This window comes from Podarcis liolepis, assembly GCF_965112155.1.
Source record: "Podarcis liolepis genome assembly, chromosome: 9".
Lineage (NCBI taxonomy): Eukaryota > Metazoa > Chordata > Lepidosauria > Squamata > Lacertidae > Podarcis > Podarcis liolepis.
Window position 1 is genome coordinate 46,409,240 of NC_139564.1, and position 16,499 is coordinate 46,425,738.

General features: G+C 44.9%; 1 protein-coding gene and 1 long non-coding RNA gene across 6 annotated transcripts in view; one reads left to right on the forward strand and one right to left on the reverse strand.

Annotated features, from left to right (window-relative positions):
- The window catches only part of GALNTL6 (polypeptide N-acetylgalactosaminyltransferase like 6), a 458,632-nt gene that overhangs the window by 438,811 nt on the left and 3,322 nt on the right, over positions 1 to 16,499 (forward strand). Inside the window, exon 12 of the mRNA XM_083520305.1 lies at positions 8,648 to 8,797. Coding sequence (XP_083376431.1) covers positions 8,648 to 8,797 — 150 coding nt within the window. The remainder of the gene's footprint in view (positions 1 to 8,647; positions 8,798 to 16,499) is intronic.
- The window catches only part of LOC310714761, a 107,679-nt gene that overhangs the window by 42,519 nt on the left and 48,661 nt on the right, over positions 1 to 16,499 (reverse strand). For 3 of the 5 annotated variants that reach the window (XR_014530046.1, XR_014530047.1, XR_014530048.1), the window contains exons 3-4: positions 15,463 to 15,576; positions 14,396 to 14,566 (exon numbers count right to left, since the gene is read on the reverse strand). This is a non-coding gene — a long non-coding RNA (uncharacterized lncRNA). The other 2 variants (XR_014530049.1, XR_014530050.1) reach the window with 2 other exon arrangements.

Here is a 16,499-nt window from a genome sequence, read left to right on the forward strand (position 1 = left end):
AAACGTGGCAGCAAACCTGTGTGTGGACAGTAAGCATGGAGGAACAGGCACGGAGCTGAGGCTGGACATCTGTGTAAAAGATGGCTCTGAACGGACCTGGTCACATGAGCAGGTATTTGGACCATCACATGGCTTTTTCCTCTATCCAAGATTATAAAGGGTTTTCTCAGGCTAGTCCCTCTGGCTGACACACCCCTTCCTAACACATTAATCATCTCCGTCTAGAATAGCACATGTACCCCCTCTTGCGCAGAGCCCTGAGCACAAGAGTTGTGATTTGTTATGAATAAGCTGAGGAGTCCAAAGGTCTCCTGGAACAGAAATGCTTCTTACATTGCTGCCAATGTGAATAGATTCCATACAAGTGTATGTGCATAATGTGTGGTCTGCTGGATAAATATCTGAGGCAAAATGATGGACTGTAGCAGAAGGTAGAGCACAGCAGACTTTGAACATTTGACAAATCCTTTCCTTTTATGTTTTGTTGAACTGAAATAGTACCACGTGCAAGCTGCAGTTATTTGTAAAAGCAGCAACGTCCCTTTGTTGTCAGAACTGACTTGGTATTTGCAGCCTCTGTTGGCTAGTGGGTGGTTGAAATACCCAAAAGCAGGGGTCGGCAACCTAAGGCCCATGAGCCACAAGCGGCCCATGGGGGTCGTATTACTGGACCATGAACTGCCCCCGAACCAAGCCACCCGCTCAGCAAGTCCCTACGTGCTGCACTACACTGGTGCACAGGGACTCGCTTTTGCAGTGCCTGAAAGGGCATCTGCGCAGACGCCGGAAATCATAGACGTGCGCCATCACGTGCACATGCGATCCAGCCCATGGAGGGAGCCCCTGCCCAAAAACAACAGCAGCTTAATATTATTTTTATTTTTATTTGTTGTTGTTGCTGCTGTTGTTGTTGTTTGGGAACTGGCCAATAACCCTTAGAGATCAGAGCATGTTTGGCCTGGAATCCATACTTTGAAGGGTGTCTTGGGACTTTTAAGCCTTGCTCCAAGTGACAGTTCTAAGGATCCAGGGACCAAAGCTGTCTCTTGGGGAACCTCTAGCATCAGTCTCCCCCCCCCCCCGCCTCATTCTTCCTCCTCCATACTGGGTTTGATGGTGCAGTAGATTCAATCAAACAAAAGCCATGGGATGTGTTTTTTCAAGAGCTTTTGGCTCATGAGAAAACAACCCGGGGAAGGGTTGTGAGTCAGTGGCAGAGCACAAGCTAGGCATGCAACACACTCCAGGTTCAGACCCTGCCATCTTCAGGGAGGCCTGGAAGACCCTGTCTGAAACCCTGGGAGGGTGGAGCCTCTGCCAATCAATGCAGAGAATACTAAGCTACATAAACCAATAGAGAAGGATACCTTATAAGGCAGTTTCCTGTGTTCTGTTCACGGTGTTCTGTTCTTTTCTAAATCTTCTTTTGCTTCTATATGACAACTGTTTCCAACTGGCCAATTATTTCGATAATTGTTACATTGCAAGGTATTGTATTGCTCATCCGAAAGACTTGCTGCATGCTCCTAATCAGGCTAAATCAGAAGTAGGTCCTCCCGAATTCAGTAAGCAGGAGCAGCTCACCTGAAATAGCTTTCCTGTATGAGCATCACTACCGCTTACCAGGAGAGACCAAGTGGTGGTGAGGTCAGGGCTATGTGGGTAGGAGAACCAGATTAGCCCTCCCAGTATGGTCACACAGCCCTGACCTCACCACTATCCCCACTTCCCCTTAAGCTACAGCATCACCCCTGCTAGGAGGCTATTGCTGCCATTCCACCTCACCAGGAAAACTGCTATGGCTCACAGGTAAGCAAGGTTAGGATTGTAGCCTTAGTTTTCTTAGGGAGGTATGCTGGCATTTCTGTGTCTGCCCCCTTTTTGACAACCTCAAATCCAGGTGAACCCAATGCAACCCGGGGCTGCCTCAGTCCGAATCAGTCTAATTCAGCCGCTGCACAGCCCTAGTTTTTACCTTTTAGCAGATAAAAATCCCTGGCATTTCATCGGTTGTGGCAGAACTCCCATCAGTAGAAGAAAAGGCTAGGAAGCAGCTGCTCACCCTGGAGACTTCCCTCATGGAGGTTATTATGGGTTGCTGCTATCAGTTTGTATTGTATTGCGTTGGTATTTTGTTCTTTTATGTAGCCACTGTAATCAGTCGCTGAAATTGTTTGATTCTGGTTTTTGTGTAATATTAGGGTGACTGTCTTTGTAGAACCAACTAAAATGTCACAAAGTAATGAACAAGCTTTCAAGTCTTCCAGAAATTTCTTCAAGCTGGATGTTCACGTTTTGTTTTGTTTTTAAAAGGGGGGATTAGCAAGAAGAGATAATGGTGATTCAGGGCAAGATGAAAAAGCCTCCAAACTGCAGCCTGGGCCTTTTTCTGTCCACTCATGCCCTCCCTATTTGTTGTTTTGCTTTTGTTTTACATCTAGCTGAAAGAAGCGTTATGAAGAACTCAAAAGATTGCTCACCAGTTTGGGACATTTTAGTTGGATTTTTTCCCCCTCATAGCCACCTGCAATTTTTATTTGATGCATGTAGTTCCCAAAACCTATCAGCAGAGGGCACTGCTGGACAAGCAGAGCTCCATGCTGAAGATGGAAAAGTTGATGGTCGTTTTGTTTGTTTTTAATTGTTGAAGATTTTCGATAGAGAGCTTATCAATATTCAAGCAGACTGGTAAATGGCTTATACTGAATCCATCTAGCTCAGTATTTTCAACTGTGATTAGCAGTGGCTCTCCAGCGCATCTTACAAAAGTCTTTTCCCAGCCCTGCTAGGAGGTTCCTGGCATTGAACCTGGGATCTTTTGCATGCTAAGTGCATGCAAAATGTGTGCTCTGCCACTGAGTTAAGGCTCTTCCCAAGCCCTATAGGATTTTAAAAGTTAGAACCAGCACATCATATCCAGAAACAACTGGTAGACCCATCCCAAAAAAGTTTGAAAACTATTGTCACAATTATAAGTTCTGCAGCAGAATTCCAGACACACTGAAGTAAGCTTTCAAAGGTAGCCCACACAACGCAGGAGTGTGAGTTTTAGGTCACGTAACATGACTAAAAGTGACCAGAGCAGGTGACCTGCGTAACCAATGGATTCCATAGAAATATAAACAGTTGGTGCAGGCTTGGTCTTTCAGTCTGAGAAACTGATCTAACTGAATAACCATGCAGGCTCCCGTGTCAATGGATCTAGAACCTGGTCATCAGCTCATCGGACCATTGTGGACTTCTGCCCATGACAGACTGGACCCTCAGATGCAACCTGTCCTGGAGCTTGACCAAGTGTCTGGCAGAAGTTAGGAAAACGGAATTATCCAAGCCAGCCTGGTGCCCTCTAGATGTTTTTGGACTACAGTGTCCATCAGCCACAGCCAGCATGGCCATGACCTTGCTCACTGGGTATGATGGGTGTTGTAGTCCCAAAAAACTGGAGGTTATCAAACTGGGAAAGGTGGCTCAGAATGTGTATGGCATGCTCTCCGAGTTGAAGGTTCTCGGGCGCTTGGTTCTAGAAGATTTTATCAGGTCCGAAATTGGTCAACTTTAGATGAAGGTCTACCAGGCTTGCGTGTTGAGCATGCTGTTTTGTGGAAGTGAGTCATAGGCAACTTACATGTGCCAGAAACAACACCTCGACACCTTCCACATGCTCTGCATCAGGAAGATTTGGGGCATCATAGGGCAGGACAGAGTATCAAACAAAGATGTGTTCTCTCAAGGCCACATTCCCAGCATGTTTGCACTCCTGCCTCAGCAACTTCTACGCTGGCTTGGCCACATACACAGAATGGAAGATTGAAGGATCCCCAGAGATGAGCTTTATGGGGAGCTGGCTTCAGGCATCAGGCCCACTGGCAGACCAACTCTATGTTACAAAGATGTCTGCAAATGTGACATGAAGGCTGGCAACATCAACCTTGCCATGGGAATCCCTTGAAGACGACTGCAGCACCTGGAGACAGTCAGTCAGGTGGTGTATCCCCAGCAATGGCCAGAGGAGGAATGACTGCTGGGAGGAGGAGTACAGAGAGAAGAAAAACCATGGTGCACCTTCATCAGCACAACCGGACACCTTCATCTGCCCCAGCTGCAACAAAACATGTATCTCCTGTATTGGTCTCTACAGCCACAGCAGGTGCTGAGACTCTTCAATGGTTTGACTTTACACTCAAAGGGGCACTCTTCAATTGTCTCCTGAGACAGACGGATGCCGACCAATTTCATCCATTGCATATTTCATGGGCGAACACCTACATGTCCTCATATAACTATAGCATGTGCTGACAGCCTGTACGTATTTGCCGATGAATGTACTGAAAGTTTCACACACCAGGGAGGCCATACTGATCAGAGAGATCCTGGTCGCTTTGTAATGTGCAAAACAACCCTTGTTGTATCAGAAGAGTTAGTCCTAAGCCCCTTTTTTAAAAAAAACACAGGATGTATCTGCAAGGAAATACCACACAAGAATCCCTGAGTAACCTGTGACCCTCCAGATGGTGTTGGATAATAATAAATAAATAATGATAAATATCAATATGCTGTCCATCTAACTGGGTTTCCGCAGCCACTCTGGGCAGATTCCAGCTTCCCTCAGCCCTATAACAGGCATGGCTAATGGCCAGGGAGTTGCAGTTCAACTACATCTGGAAGGCCACAGGTTCCCCATAAAGTGGATCTGGAAGGATAGATTTTTACGGCTCTGTAGAGTTGGAAGGCCCCAAGCTGGTCACAGCCAACTGAGGAAAAATACACAGCCTTGTAATTGGGGTCTTCAATCAAGAAGCCAGTTGTGGGTCATGTCCCCAAACAACCCTTGTTTTAAGTTAAGGTACCACTGGAACCTGCACCTAGAAGTAGAAAACTTACTGTTCTTATGTTTTTTAAAAAGTGCCTGATTATAACTGGGACAAGTGCAGTCCATAGGATCTTTGTTGCATCCTGGGAAATAATTCACCCCAGCCGCCCCACACAGTGCATTCTGGGTATTCATCCCCTTCTATAGCCATTTGGCACCAGCAACAGCCTTTCTGAGGGATTTCTCTTTGTTCTACCTCTGCACTGTAAGTGTCACATCCTTCGGCTATCTGCCATCCCCAATGCTGCCAGCTAAATGTAGCTTTATTTTATCTTCAGTGCTGGAGACATTTGTGCAAGAACTAAACGGGAACAAGAAAAAGACATCCTGCTGTCTTCAGGTTCATATACTGCTGCTCTCTCTGCTGCAGACATGATAAACAACCTCAGCAGGTTCATTATCTGACTTTTCAGATGCCAGCAGAAGAAATGAGAAAATAGTCACAGTATTCACAAAGTGAGGATCGGCTCAAGATAAAATTAAGCCTGGCTTTCACAGTGTGGCGCAGCATAATAACAAGCATGTTATCCGGGCAAATCCTGTCCATACAGATCAGCCCTTTGCCAGCCATTGGGGGTAGGATGATATCATTTTGTTTTGGCCACATCAGTGATATTGTTTCATTCAGTTCAGTTTATTAGGTTTTGTAGAAGCATTCTTTTTCAGAAGAAAAAGACTTAGTGTGTCTTCGCAGCAACTGAAATGTACAGACAGGCAATGTAGTGTGATGATTAGAGTGTTGGATTAGGACCTCGGAGACCAGGCTTCAAATGTTCTTCCTTGCCTGTAAACCCCTGTGATCATTCAACCAGCCACCTGAAAGGCTCTAACGAGTTGTAATGGAGTCAGTAGCTACAGAAGAGGGTATTCTAAATGAGCTTTACAGCTGTGGTTCGGAGAGGGAAGTGACAAAAGAGAGAAATTAAACTGACAATACGTAGCCTTGAAGGATCCCAGCACAATTTAGACGAGAAGGTTGAATGGAACTCAGCAATGTGCAGCACCTTCGGAATAAAGGGAACTGCAGGTTACATGTGGAAGCTTATCTCTCTCTCTCTCTTTTTATAAATATTTATTAAGTTTTCACAAATTATAAAATACAGACAAACACACACAAAAACAAACAAGTATAATTTCAAGTCCTTATTCTCCTAAACCTTACTTCACCGACCTCCTCATACCTCCCCTTTCTGCATTCCAATTTCAAATATTTAGTTCAGCAAGTCCTCACCCTTAATTTAATCTAATTGTAATCCTTTCTTTTCTTTTAACCTAATCTTTACAGCTGTAATCCGCTTACTTCTATAACCACAACATTTTAACACTCATTAATTTTACAATGTCTCTTAAGATAGATCTTAAATTTCTTCCAATCTTCTTCCGCCGTCTCTTTCCCCTGGTCGCGGATTCTGCCGGTCATTTCAGCCAGTCCCATGTAGTCTATCACCTTCATCTGCCATTCTTCCAGAGTGGGTAGATCTTGTGTCTTCCAATACTTTGCGATGAGTATTCTTGCTGCTGTTGTAGAATACATAAAGGAATCTTATCTCTCTCATGGAAGGAGAAGGCAGTGGGGAGGGCAGCAAGCAATCACCAGACTATTTAAGGTGGACTAATTAGCTCTTAATGCGCATTAGTTAGTTTTACGCACCAGCTCTAGCACACCATCAGGGATGGCTGAGTTTATAAAATGCCGGTGTTGGAGTTTTGCACTTTTCCAAAGCGCAGTTCAGCTTTAAATTATAAATAGTGAAGTGTAAATAATGCATGTCAGCATTTTTAAAAAGAACACTCACGTTTAATTTATCTTGAAGAAAGGCGAGTTCAGATATTCTATGATTCTGTGTAGGGGCTTAACTTCTGTGGCAGCATCCACCATAGATCAAACGCCAGGCGAACCTTAAAAATATATCGTGGAAGTGATGGTGATTATCATCATCACCACCACTGACTGTGAGTCATCAACTGAAAACAGAGATTGCAAATTCGAAACGGCTTCTTCCTGGTGGCTGCCTGCCGCCGCCGCCACTGCAGTCATAACATCATTCTCAGCACCAGCCAATCATTCATAGCACCTGCTACAGGGAATTTCCATACTAATCTTAGCCACTGGTGCTGAAACATTTTATGTCAAGTTCCAGAATGATGCATTGGCCTAGTTCCTATGTATTGATACCATACAGGTAAACTATAGTTTGTACTGCTAACAACATAGAAATCTGCCTTATGCAGAGTCAGACCACCAGTCCATCTTGCTCCTTATTGCCCACACTGACTGGCAGTGGTTTTCTAGTGTTTCAGGCACAACTCGTAGAGGACAGTCTTGTTGAATGGTCACTTTAAAATGTGAAGGTTCATTATTGTTTCACAAGTTGTGTATGTCTTTAAGGGCTAGGACCAGGACAAATAACGAGACCCAGTCTTACAGCTGTGAAACATAGCAGGTGCTGCCGAGTTGTGTTAATCAAGCTGTGTCAGCAATTGGGTATAGTATATAAGGAGCAGCACCTAGCTCTCCCATTACCCTGGGGGATGGGTTGGTGGTTGGGTCTGGTTTGTTGTTGATGTATTTAGTGTATAAGGAGTTTTTGTTTGTTATTAAAACCTTGTTTAAGTTATTTTGGGTCCCCTTTTAATGCATGGTCTCCCCAGCAAGCACTCTGCAGTGCTACTAAACTGCAAATAGCCAACAAGCCCTACCTGAAGAGGCCAGTGATTGAATCTAGAACTTTATGAATGTAAAGCATTGCACTGCAGGGCTGGCCTAGGACGTTTTGCTGCTTCAGGCAAAACAGAAAATGATGTCCCCTTTTCCACCGCAACTGCTTCCTCTGCATACATACACGTTACCTCCTCCTCCATGCCTGAACACTTTCTTGGTGGGCAGCCATGGAGGTGGTGGCCATGGGCACATGTGTGTGGAGGAGGCAGCCAGGAATGGACAACAAAACAACAAGGAGCAGTGGCAAAGGAGGCCAGTTCTGCTGTCTGAGGCGACTGCTTCACCTTGCCTCATGGACAGGCCGGCCCTGATTTGCTCTACCACTGATCCATCGCCCTTGAACAAGCTGAGGCCTAGTCCTTGCTGAGGTGGCAAATCTCTGTCTGGGCTGCACCACTTCAGACAGCAAATACATTCTCTTGTAACTTAATGCTTCCCTGTATCAAATAAAATGAAAATGAAATTTTAAAATCTCCTGTCCAAGGCTAGGCTAGAGCCCTGATATCTAGTTTCCTACATGGAGGATATTGGTTGCATGGAAGACTAATAAATTATACAAGCACTCCTGAACAAGTATAGCCAAATTTGTACAGATTTACTACCTCAGTGAGAACTAGGCCTCAATTCTTCCTGTGAGGCTTCATCTCCAAGCTCTTTCACTGCCCTTAGGGCTCATTTCCCAGCTTCATCACCCATTATCTTGACAGTCTTTTGATTAGTTCTATAGAACGGTGGTTGTTTCTAATTTCCCCTTCAGCGGGATAAGCGTTTTCTTGATGTTCATTGTGTACCTTTTCATACTGAGGGTTTCTTTTCCTTTTAATTATTGCGATTCCTTGCCAAAAACCTAGCCATTACTCCTTAGGGTTGCTCTGGGCTGTTATTAATTATTACACTGAAGCCAAATACTTTTGGTTTAATGGTTGGTTGGAGTCTACTGTCTAGTTATGCACAAGTAAAGCCAAGCCAGAAGTTTCCTACTATCTGATCTCCCAGTCAAACGCCAAGTTAGAACACAGTGTCACATGAATGTTTCCCCCCACCTCACCCCTTAGCTCTTCACCTTTGGTTGGAGAGAAGACATCCGTCCAGGAGAACCTCTTCACACCAGAAAATTCTGCTTTGATGCCGTTTCGCACAGCAGCCCCGTCACACTTTACGACTGCCATGGTATGAAGGGAAACCAGCACTGGAGCTACAGGAAGGTCAGTATTGCTTTGCATTGTTTCAAAGTCTTTCAGCTACTGGGTTTTTGGGCAGGGTGGCCAGCTGTGAGGGGTGGTGCTGTGAACCTGGCCTCCTGGTATCACTGATGCTGCTGCTGCTTACAGGGCAGTGTATGGTTAGCAGTGGTGGGCCTACATTTTTGAGGCCATGAAGCCTTTTTGCAACCAGCAATGACATCTGAGTAACCACAGTTACCTTCTTCAGTGGGGTTGTTTACAGCAACCTTTACAACATCTGTACTACAGACTTTAAAACATTGGGATTGTTGAAACACATAAAACAAAACAAAAAAAATCCATTTGAGTTGTGCGACTCAAAATGTGTCTACTAAATCCATTTTTTTAAAAAAAAGGAATGTGGAATTGGGGAATCCCTGGAATTGGGGCCCCCTAAGCTTCATTAGTTTCATAGTAGATCGGACCCTGGTGGTTCGGGCAGCAGTGGCACAAGCGAAGTGGTCAGATTCCAGTAGTTCAGCCACACCTCTCTGCCCTCACACCGTTCGCTCTGTGTCCCACTGCTGTGATGCTGGTACCCGGAAGTCAGAGTTACAAATACTCCCCATCCTCGCTGGCCACTCCTGGTTTTGGGTAACAGAGACTGCAATGTTTGTTCCATCAGAATAATTCATTTTACACACTGCCTTGGTTCAGTTAAAAACAAAAAACACTTGAAATGTGAAATAGCACTGTTTCTTGAAGGTCTGCCATTATATAGGTCAAAGTTAACATTAATATGGATTTCACCCAGCACAAAATGAAGAGCACATCCCCTGAAAGATGCTTTGCCATTTTGGCACATCAAGACATGTGAGTCATTTTAACAAAGGCAGCCCTGAAAATGTTTTTATTCCATGTGACAGGCACAAGAAAAGCTCCTAATGAATTAAATACAATATAATCTTTCTTTACTTTAAAGATTGCAATTGGCAGATGTACAAAATGCTGGAAAGAGCAGCCCTGTATATCTAATGAAACAAAATGGTTTACAATTCAAGGGTCATCGGTCTAGGATGCCGACTGCATTTCAAACCATTTTAAATAGCACTAGAAGCAGGTTGGCTGTGACAGAAATCGTGCATGACTTTTTCTTCTTCACATTTTACTAGTTACCATAACAATGCTTTGGAGTGACATGATTGATTGCTTTTGAAATGGGTACCAAGGACGTGACCTTGTTTAACCTTCTCAGTGCAGGCCTTGGTGGAACTGCATGAGATGACTGTTATTCTGGTGCTCTGTTTCACCTATCCATCACCATCCCACAGCACAACTTCCTTGGCATTCAGTATCTTCAAATTACTAAAGCTTAACAGAGTTCTGCCCCCAACCCCATACACTGGTGTTTCCTCCTCCTATGCCTCCTGACATGTGCACACAAGCTCAGACATTCACGGCCCACTGAACCATTACAGAGCATGGAAGGTCTGTGTCACCTTCCTTATCCCTCCCACCCTGCCTAGCCCTCCTTATTGTCATACAGGGACAGAGCCCTGGATGTGGATATATGAGCACATGGTATCACTAGGCACGGGTGCTTCTTTTATTGCCTTGGAACAACAGGACAGCCCTTTATTGAGCTGTACAGGAATCCTTTGTACATGGGTGCTGTTTCTTCAATGAGGCTGGATCATACCCAAAGCTGCATAGAGACAAAAGCTATTTTGGCCTTCATCACCGTAATATTTTCTAGTTTACCAAAGCATTCATGAATTTGGAAATAGATTAAAGGCAGACCTACGCTACACACTTCAGGCTTTTTGAGAGTCATTATCTCCTTCCAGGGAACCAAGAGAACCATAGGTAATGTGTGCTGTGGGTGGGTGGCAGCAAGGAAATTTGAGCCAAAATTATCAGCACTTCACCAGACTATGGCAGTTAAAGTGGTTGTAAGACTATTATATGCTAGATGAAGGGAAAGGATAACCAATGAGGAAGTTTAGTCATCAGGAGAGCTGGCAGAGAGGTTTAGAATCAGTGCAGAGATGGGGAATTCCCAGAGGAGGGAAAACAACAGATGGCGACTCTGCCAGGGCTTATATTGTCTTAAACTGGGGGGGGGGGGAAATATCTTGAGGGGGGTTTTGTCTGAAAATGTGTATCCATGAAAACTTTTGTGTGGGTTACATGGAGGGGACTCTATTGCCATTCAATCCATGTCTTTGGTTGATCAGTTTCGTTTAGTATTTACACTTTAGCCAGAGAAGGATCAGACTTTGTAGGGTGAATTGAATTCTCATTCCTAGTAGAGGTGCCATTTGAAAGGCATGTGCTGGATCTTCAAATTATACGAGATGGCACAACGCCCTCAAAGTCAGAGGAGAAAGCTCCATTTATGTCAGATAAGGATCTGACTTTGTACAACTGCAGCCTCTTGCTCAAACACCAAAGTCAATTTATTTCCTGGCTTGCCCAAGCTGCTGAAAAGAAGCTTGATGTCTTGAAACACTTCATTGGTGCCTAATGTACCAGGGGTGTGTGGGTATGGGGCAGCACAGAGCAGGCACAATTCTTGCATTGTCCTCTGCTCCTGGCCCATCATATTTTTAATCTGGACCTCGGTGGATGATCACAGTGAAATAACAGCCCTTTAAACAACCATGTGACATATGCCATTGGCCAATTGATAAAACACTGTCCTGTTTGCTGATTTATTTTTACTACTTGTGGGAATGAGGCAGTACATGGGAGTTTTTTGTTCCAAGGCAAAATCTATATTTCTGAGTGAGAAATTCTTCAAAAAGCATTTTTATAAAGGAAGTGCTGGCCAAGCTGGAGCTATGTAACACTGATCGGGTAGCCATCAGTGCTCTCAGACAATATAGTGAGGCAAACACTTATGGTTGGCTATAAATTGCTCAGACAAGGAGCCACAACCATTGTAAAAATAATGCCTAAATCAATTAAGTTTATCTTTGATCTAAGATGTATCTACTTTCTGTTCACCTCAGTCTTTTTTTAAAAAAAACCTTTTACATAATATAAGTTAATTAATGATAATGTGTCATATTTACACAGAACTTTCTTAGCATCCATAAAATTCTCAGCAAACAACCCTTTCAGGTAGGTCATTATTTTCTACATGCTACAGACAAACCTGAGAGGTAATTGCTACTTGAAACCAATATTGTGGCCTTGAGTATGTGCTTGGGCTGAGAGATGAGCTGGGAACGTTTACTACAGAGACAATGTGCAGCTACTTATGTACACACAAAGCCAGCTGTGTACAAGCAGATCCACATACAGAAGCAAAAGGTGCTGTAGAATGCTGTCCTGCAGGTGTAAGTTTAGAGATGGAGATACTGTGCCTAAGAAAAGATGCTGATCACTATACTTGAAAGACAGATTGCTTATGAGCAACACTTTCCTTTATGAATGCTTAGTCATATGTGTAGATTCTATTCATTCATTCATTCATTTCATTTTTATCATCCCCATTCTCCAAAGGTCTAGTCACTACATCATGGGACTCTTTCTACAACCAGGAGTCCTGATTCTTCAGACTTCCCCATTTCACATTATACACAGCATAGCCTCTACCTACGCAGCCATTCACCCAGGAGCTCAGGAGTTCCAACAATGCATGCAGTGCTGATTCCACAACCGACACATTTGAATATCAATTAAATAACATGGTATTCAAAATGTATTTGGATAAATTTGTAAGAGTCTAGGAATCTATTCTGCTAAAGGTCCTGAAATCGCTGTATTGAACCTGAAATGGACGATAAAAATGAGACACTCTTATTACATTCAGTTCTCAAAGGGGAACCTACTGTAATACTGGGGAAAGTATGTGAGTCTCAGAGTTGAACACACTCCGTAAGAATGGAAAACAAAGGCTTACACTGCTTGGGACACCAATACCCTTAGTTCACAGAGTGGTGTCAGCTTTTCAACATCAAGATGCATCGCCAGCGAAAAATCACCATCTGGCGATATACTGCGATGTTGAAACGGAGGGAGGAACAAGCTGCATTGTCCAGGCGCTGAGGCCAACGCAGCCTGTTACTCCCACCAGGTGAATGCAGCCAGGTGGTAGCCAAGCGGACCGAGCCTGTCAGGCTCCGTTTGCAAGGCTGCCTCCTCCCCAGTGCCAGCATCAGGCAACCTCTGCACCGTTCCGCAAGGCGCTTGGGTGCAAGCCACCCCATCGATGCCTTGCAGAGTGGGGCTGCCTGATGCTGCTGGTGAGCGCTGGGCCCGGCATCAGGCAACCTCTGCACTGCCTGGCTGCCTTCGCCTGGGAGGGTGGGCTCCGTCTTTCCTCCTGGGGTGAACGACTACCCTGGGGGGGGAAGTTGTAGCCCTCCCTCCCTGGTGATGGCAGTGCCTCCCTGGAGAAAGAGGTGGCCCCCACCTCACCCCCCCCGTGCCAAGGCAGCAATGCGTGAGGCAAGCGTATGCTTGTCTGATGTAACCTGCCCACCCTCTGTGCCAAAGTGGCTCCCTTTTTCTTCTGTTGGCTACCATCACCTGACTGCCTTCGCCTGGGAGAGCAGGCCACGTCTTTCCTCCTAGAGTAGTTGTTCAGCCCAGGAGGAAAGGCAGAGCCCTCTCTCCCTGGCAAAGGCAGCCAGGCAGTGCTACGTCCGCACCCCTCAGCGAAGAGGTCTAAGGAAGCCCCCATCCCCAGTGAAGAGGTCTAAGGAAGCCCCGATCTCCGGCTTGCGCAACCAGGAGGCAAAGTGGGGGATCCATTAGAGAAGAATTAGGGCTCCCTCAGCTGTGGAGCAGGAGCACATTAATGGAGCCCACACCCCACCGCTGGCTCGTGTGACCCGCTGGCAGGTCAGGGGTCCTTGGCTGAGGCAAGGGCAGCCTCACGCTCCTCAGCCAAGCAGTTTATAGAAGCGGAGGGAGGAACATGCTGCCCTGCCGATGCAGTTTGTTTCTCCCTCTGCGTCGGTATGAGGGCAGAGTGGGATGGAAGTTTCACTCAGCGGGATATCGCTGGTGAAACAGCCTCCACTCCTGAGCCCTCTGCCTCCACTGCAGATTGTCTCTCCCTCAGCACCCGCTGGGCACTGGTAGTAGAGAGACTCAGGAGTGGCAGCGGTTTCACCCACAATATACGTACCACTGAGTGAAGCCGCCATCGCGGTCTGCCCCTCATACCAGTCCTGGGCGATATATTGATAAATTGCCCAGGCCTAGTGGTTGCAAGGGAAAGGGGCTTTTCAGTAGTGGTGCCCCAGAGAGAATCTCCTGGCACCCACTATGGCATCATACACCAAGCAAAACCTTTTCTATATATCATGGCATTTAACTGCTGCTTTTTAGGCTGGAGTCAGTTTTAAAGATTAACTATGTAGTAATCATGTCAGCAGAGGTTTAGGAGAACTGTAGTATGTTTAACTGATGTGTTCACTGGTACAAAATATTTTACATTTTGCACTTTATGAGTTTCGCATTGCAATGTGTCATTTTTATATTTTACCTTGCCTTGAGGTGACTCATCTAAGGTGATTAATAAAGCTAATAAATTAATCATTATCATCACTGTTCCAAATCACTGGATTTATTCATTAATCACGTATTTAGATTTTTAAAATACAAACTAAATTTAGATCCTACCTGATGTCTTTGGAAGAGTTTGCAGTTCAAATGTCATTCTTTTCAGACATGATCTGTTTACAGCATTTTAGTTAATGGCACCAGTCATCCCACACAGCAGGTTGTGTACATATGGAGATCTTCATACAGCTTGCTCATCAAAGATGAACAATGTTCTCAGTCTTGCCAATCCTAATAACCCATTGAGAGAGAGGCAGAAGCTACGTTAGATTCAGTCCTTGCACTACCCCCAAACACATCCTCAGTGCCCTCCAATCTTACCACACCAAATATATTTTAGGATTATGTGCAGAACCAGTGAAGCAAGGATCACTGAACATGCAGCCTTGGATTTTTATCTCACAACTGAGGCCTATGCCAAGAGACTGAGACATATGTCTTTAATATGATTTTCCATAGGATGGCCCATGACATAGTCTTTCCACATGATTTCGTATCTAATGTAGTTCTGCTCTGAATGCAGCAACAAGTTGTGGGAGAGACTTAAGAGTTGGAATTCAGGCATTCATTCATTTATCGGGGCTATTGGACTTTATGCTACTCCTGAGAGAGCTGCAGAGGCGACATCTACTAGTAATTCAGACCTGGCACAAAAGACTCTTAAACTGCAATCCCATCAAGCAATGTCCTCCATCTTTATCCCCATTAAATCAAGCTCTTTGGTAACAAATGGAGAAGGAAGCATAGCAGCAGGGCCTGGTGGATCGCACCTTGACTTTGCTGCTGAAAAGCTCACAGTGTGAATATCAGTTCTAATGGTATGTTTTATCATGTGGACATTTGGTCTTATTGGGCCTATGCTGAGACTACCAACTCATTTCACAGAAATGACTGCAGCCGTCAGACGATAATGACTCTCATTGACTACTGACCTTGGCCATAGTTAAAGCAATGACCTAGAAGGAAGGAAAGGAACCTTGTCTCATTACCAATTACCTGAACTGCCCAGGCCTGCCTGCAAGTCCATTATCTTATGGAAAGGGTGTCACTCTGAAATAATATGCCTTCACTGCAAAAAGAAAGGGGAGAAAGAGTTTTTGCCCTTCCCAGAAGTAACTGAAACTTACCAAGAGGAAATGTTTGCAGTCTCTTCTTGGTTTTCATTCTCCAAGTGCATTGGCTGCAGTGTGCTGCTCATCTTAATGGGCCTGGTTCTGCTTCTGATGAAGTCAGCCGAACTTCTGCTAACAAGTGGAGATAGATTGTCAAAAGCAAGCATCGTGTAACAGCCTGGATTTATTTTTAAATAATTTCCTGAAAAAAGCACTCACTAGTATAAAACATACACACACAGCTTCCTTTTTTGTTCAGATTCTTTCTTAATGACTGAGAATGGCTATTTCAAAAGTGATACTAGTTTAAACACATGGAACCTTTAAAAAAAAGAAAAGACTGTAAGAAGACCCTTCTGGATCAGGGCAACAGCCTACCTAGTCCAGCATCTTGCTCCCACAGTGACTAACCAAATGCCCATGGGAAGCCTAAAATGTTGTCATAGATCAGGCAGAAGAAAACTCGGCCCTCCAGATGTTTTGGGACTACAACTCCCATCATCCCTGACCTGTTAGCTAGGGATGATGGGAGTTGTAGTCCCAAAACATCTGGAGGGCCGAGTTTGCCTGTGCCTGTCATAGAGCCTCACCTCCAATGTGTTCCTTGTCAAGATGCCAGCCAGCCATTCCCTCCAAGCAAAGCATTCCCAAATTAGTAAGTGGAAACAAATGAGTGGACTTAACAAAAGCTTTTTAACCTTGGGCATAGTCCAGGCTGGGTTGAGGGCCACAGGCAGTAAATCAGGAACCAGTAAATGGGAATCAGGCAAAAAAGCCATCTAATTCAGAGGTCAAGCCAGAAGATAGGGCTGATAGTAGAAGCTAAGCATCAGAACTTAACAGCAATACCAGAAACACAACACATGCTAGAGCTCAAAGCACCACTGAGACAGGAAGTCCTCTTATACTTCTTCCTGCTCAGAAGGAGCCAAGGCTAGCCTGGGCTGAATTCTTCTCTGAGAAGCTGTAGCGACACATCTTGCCACATAGGACAGTGGTCCTCAGTTCCTGACACAGTTACAATGGCTGCCGACTGGGCTCATCAGAATAAT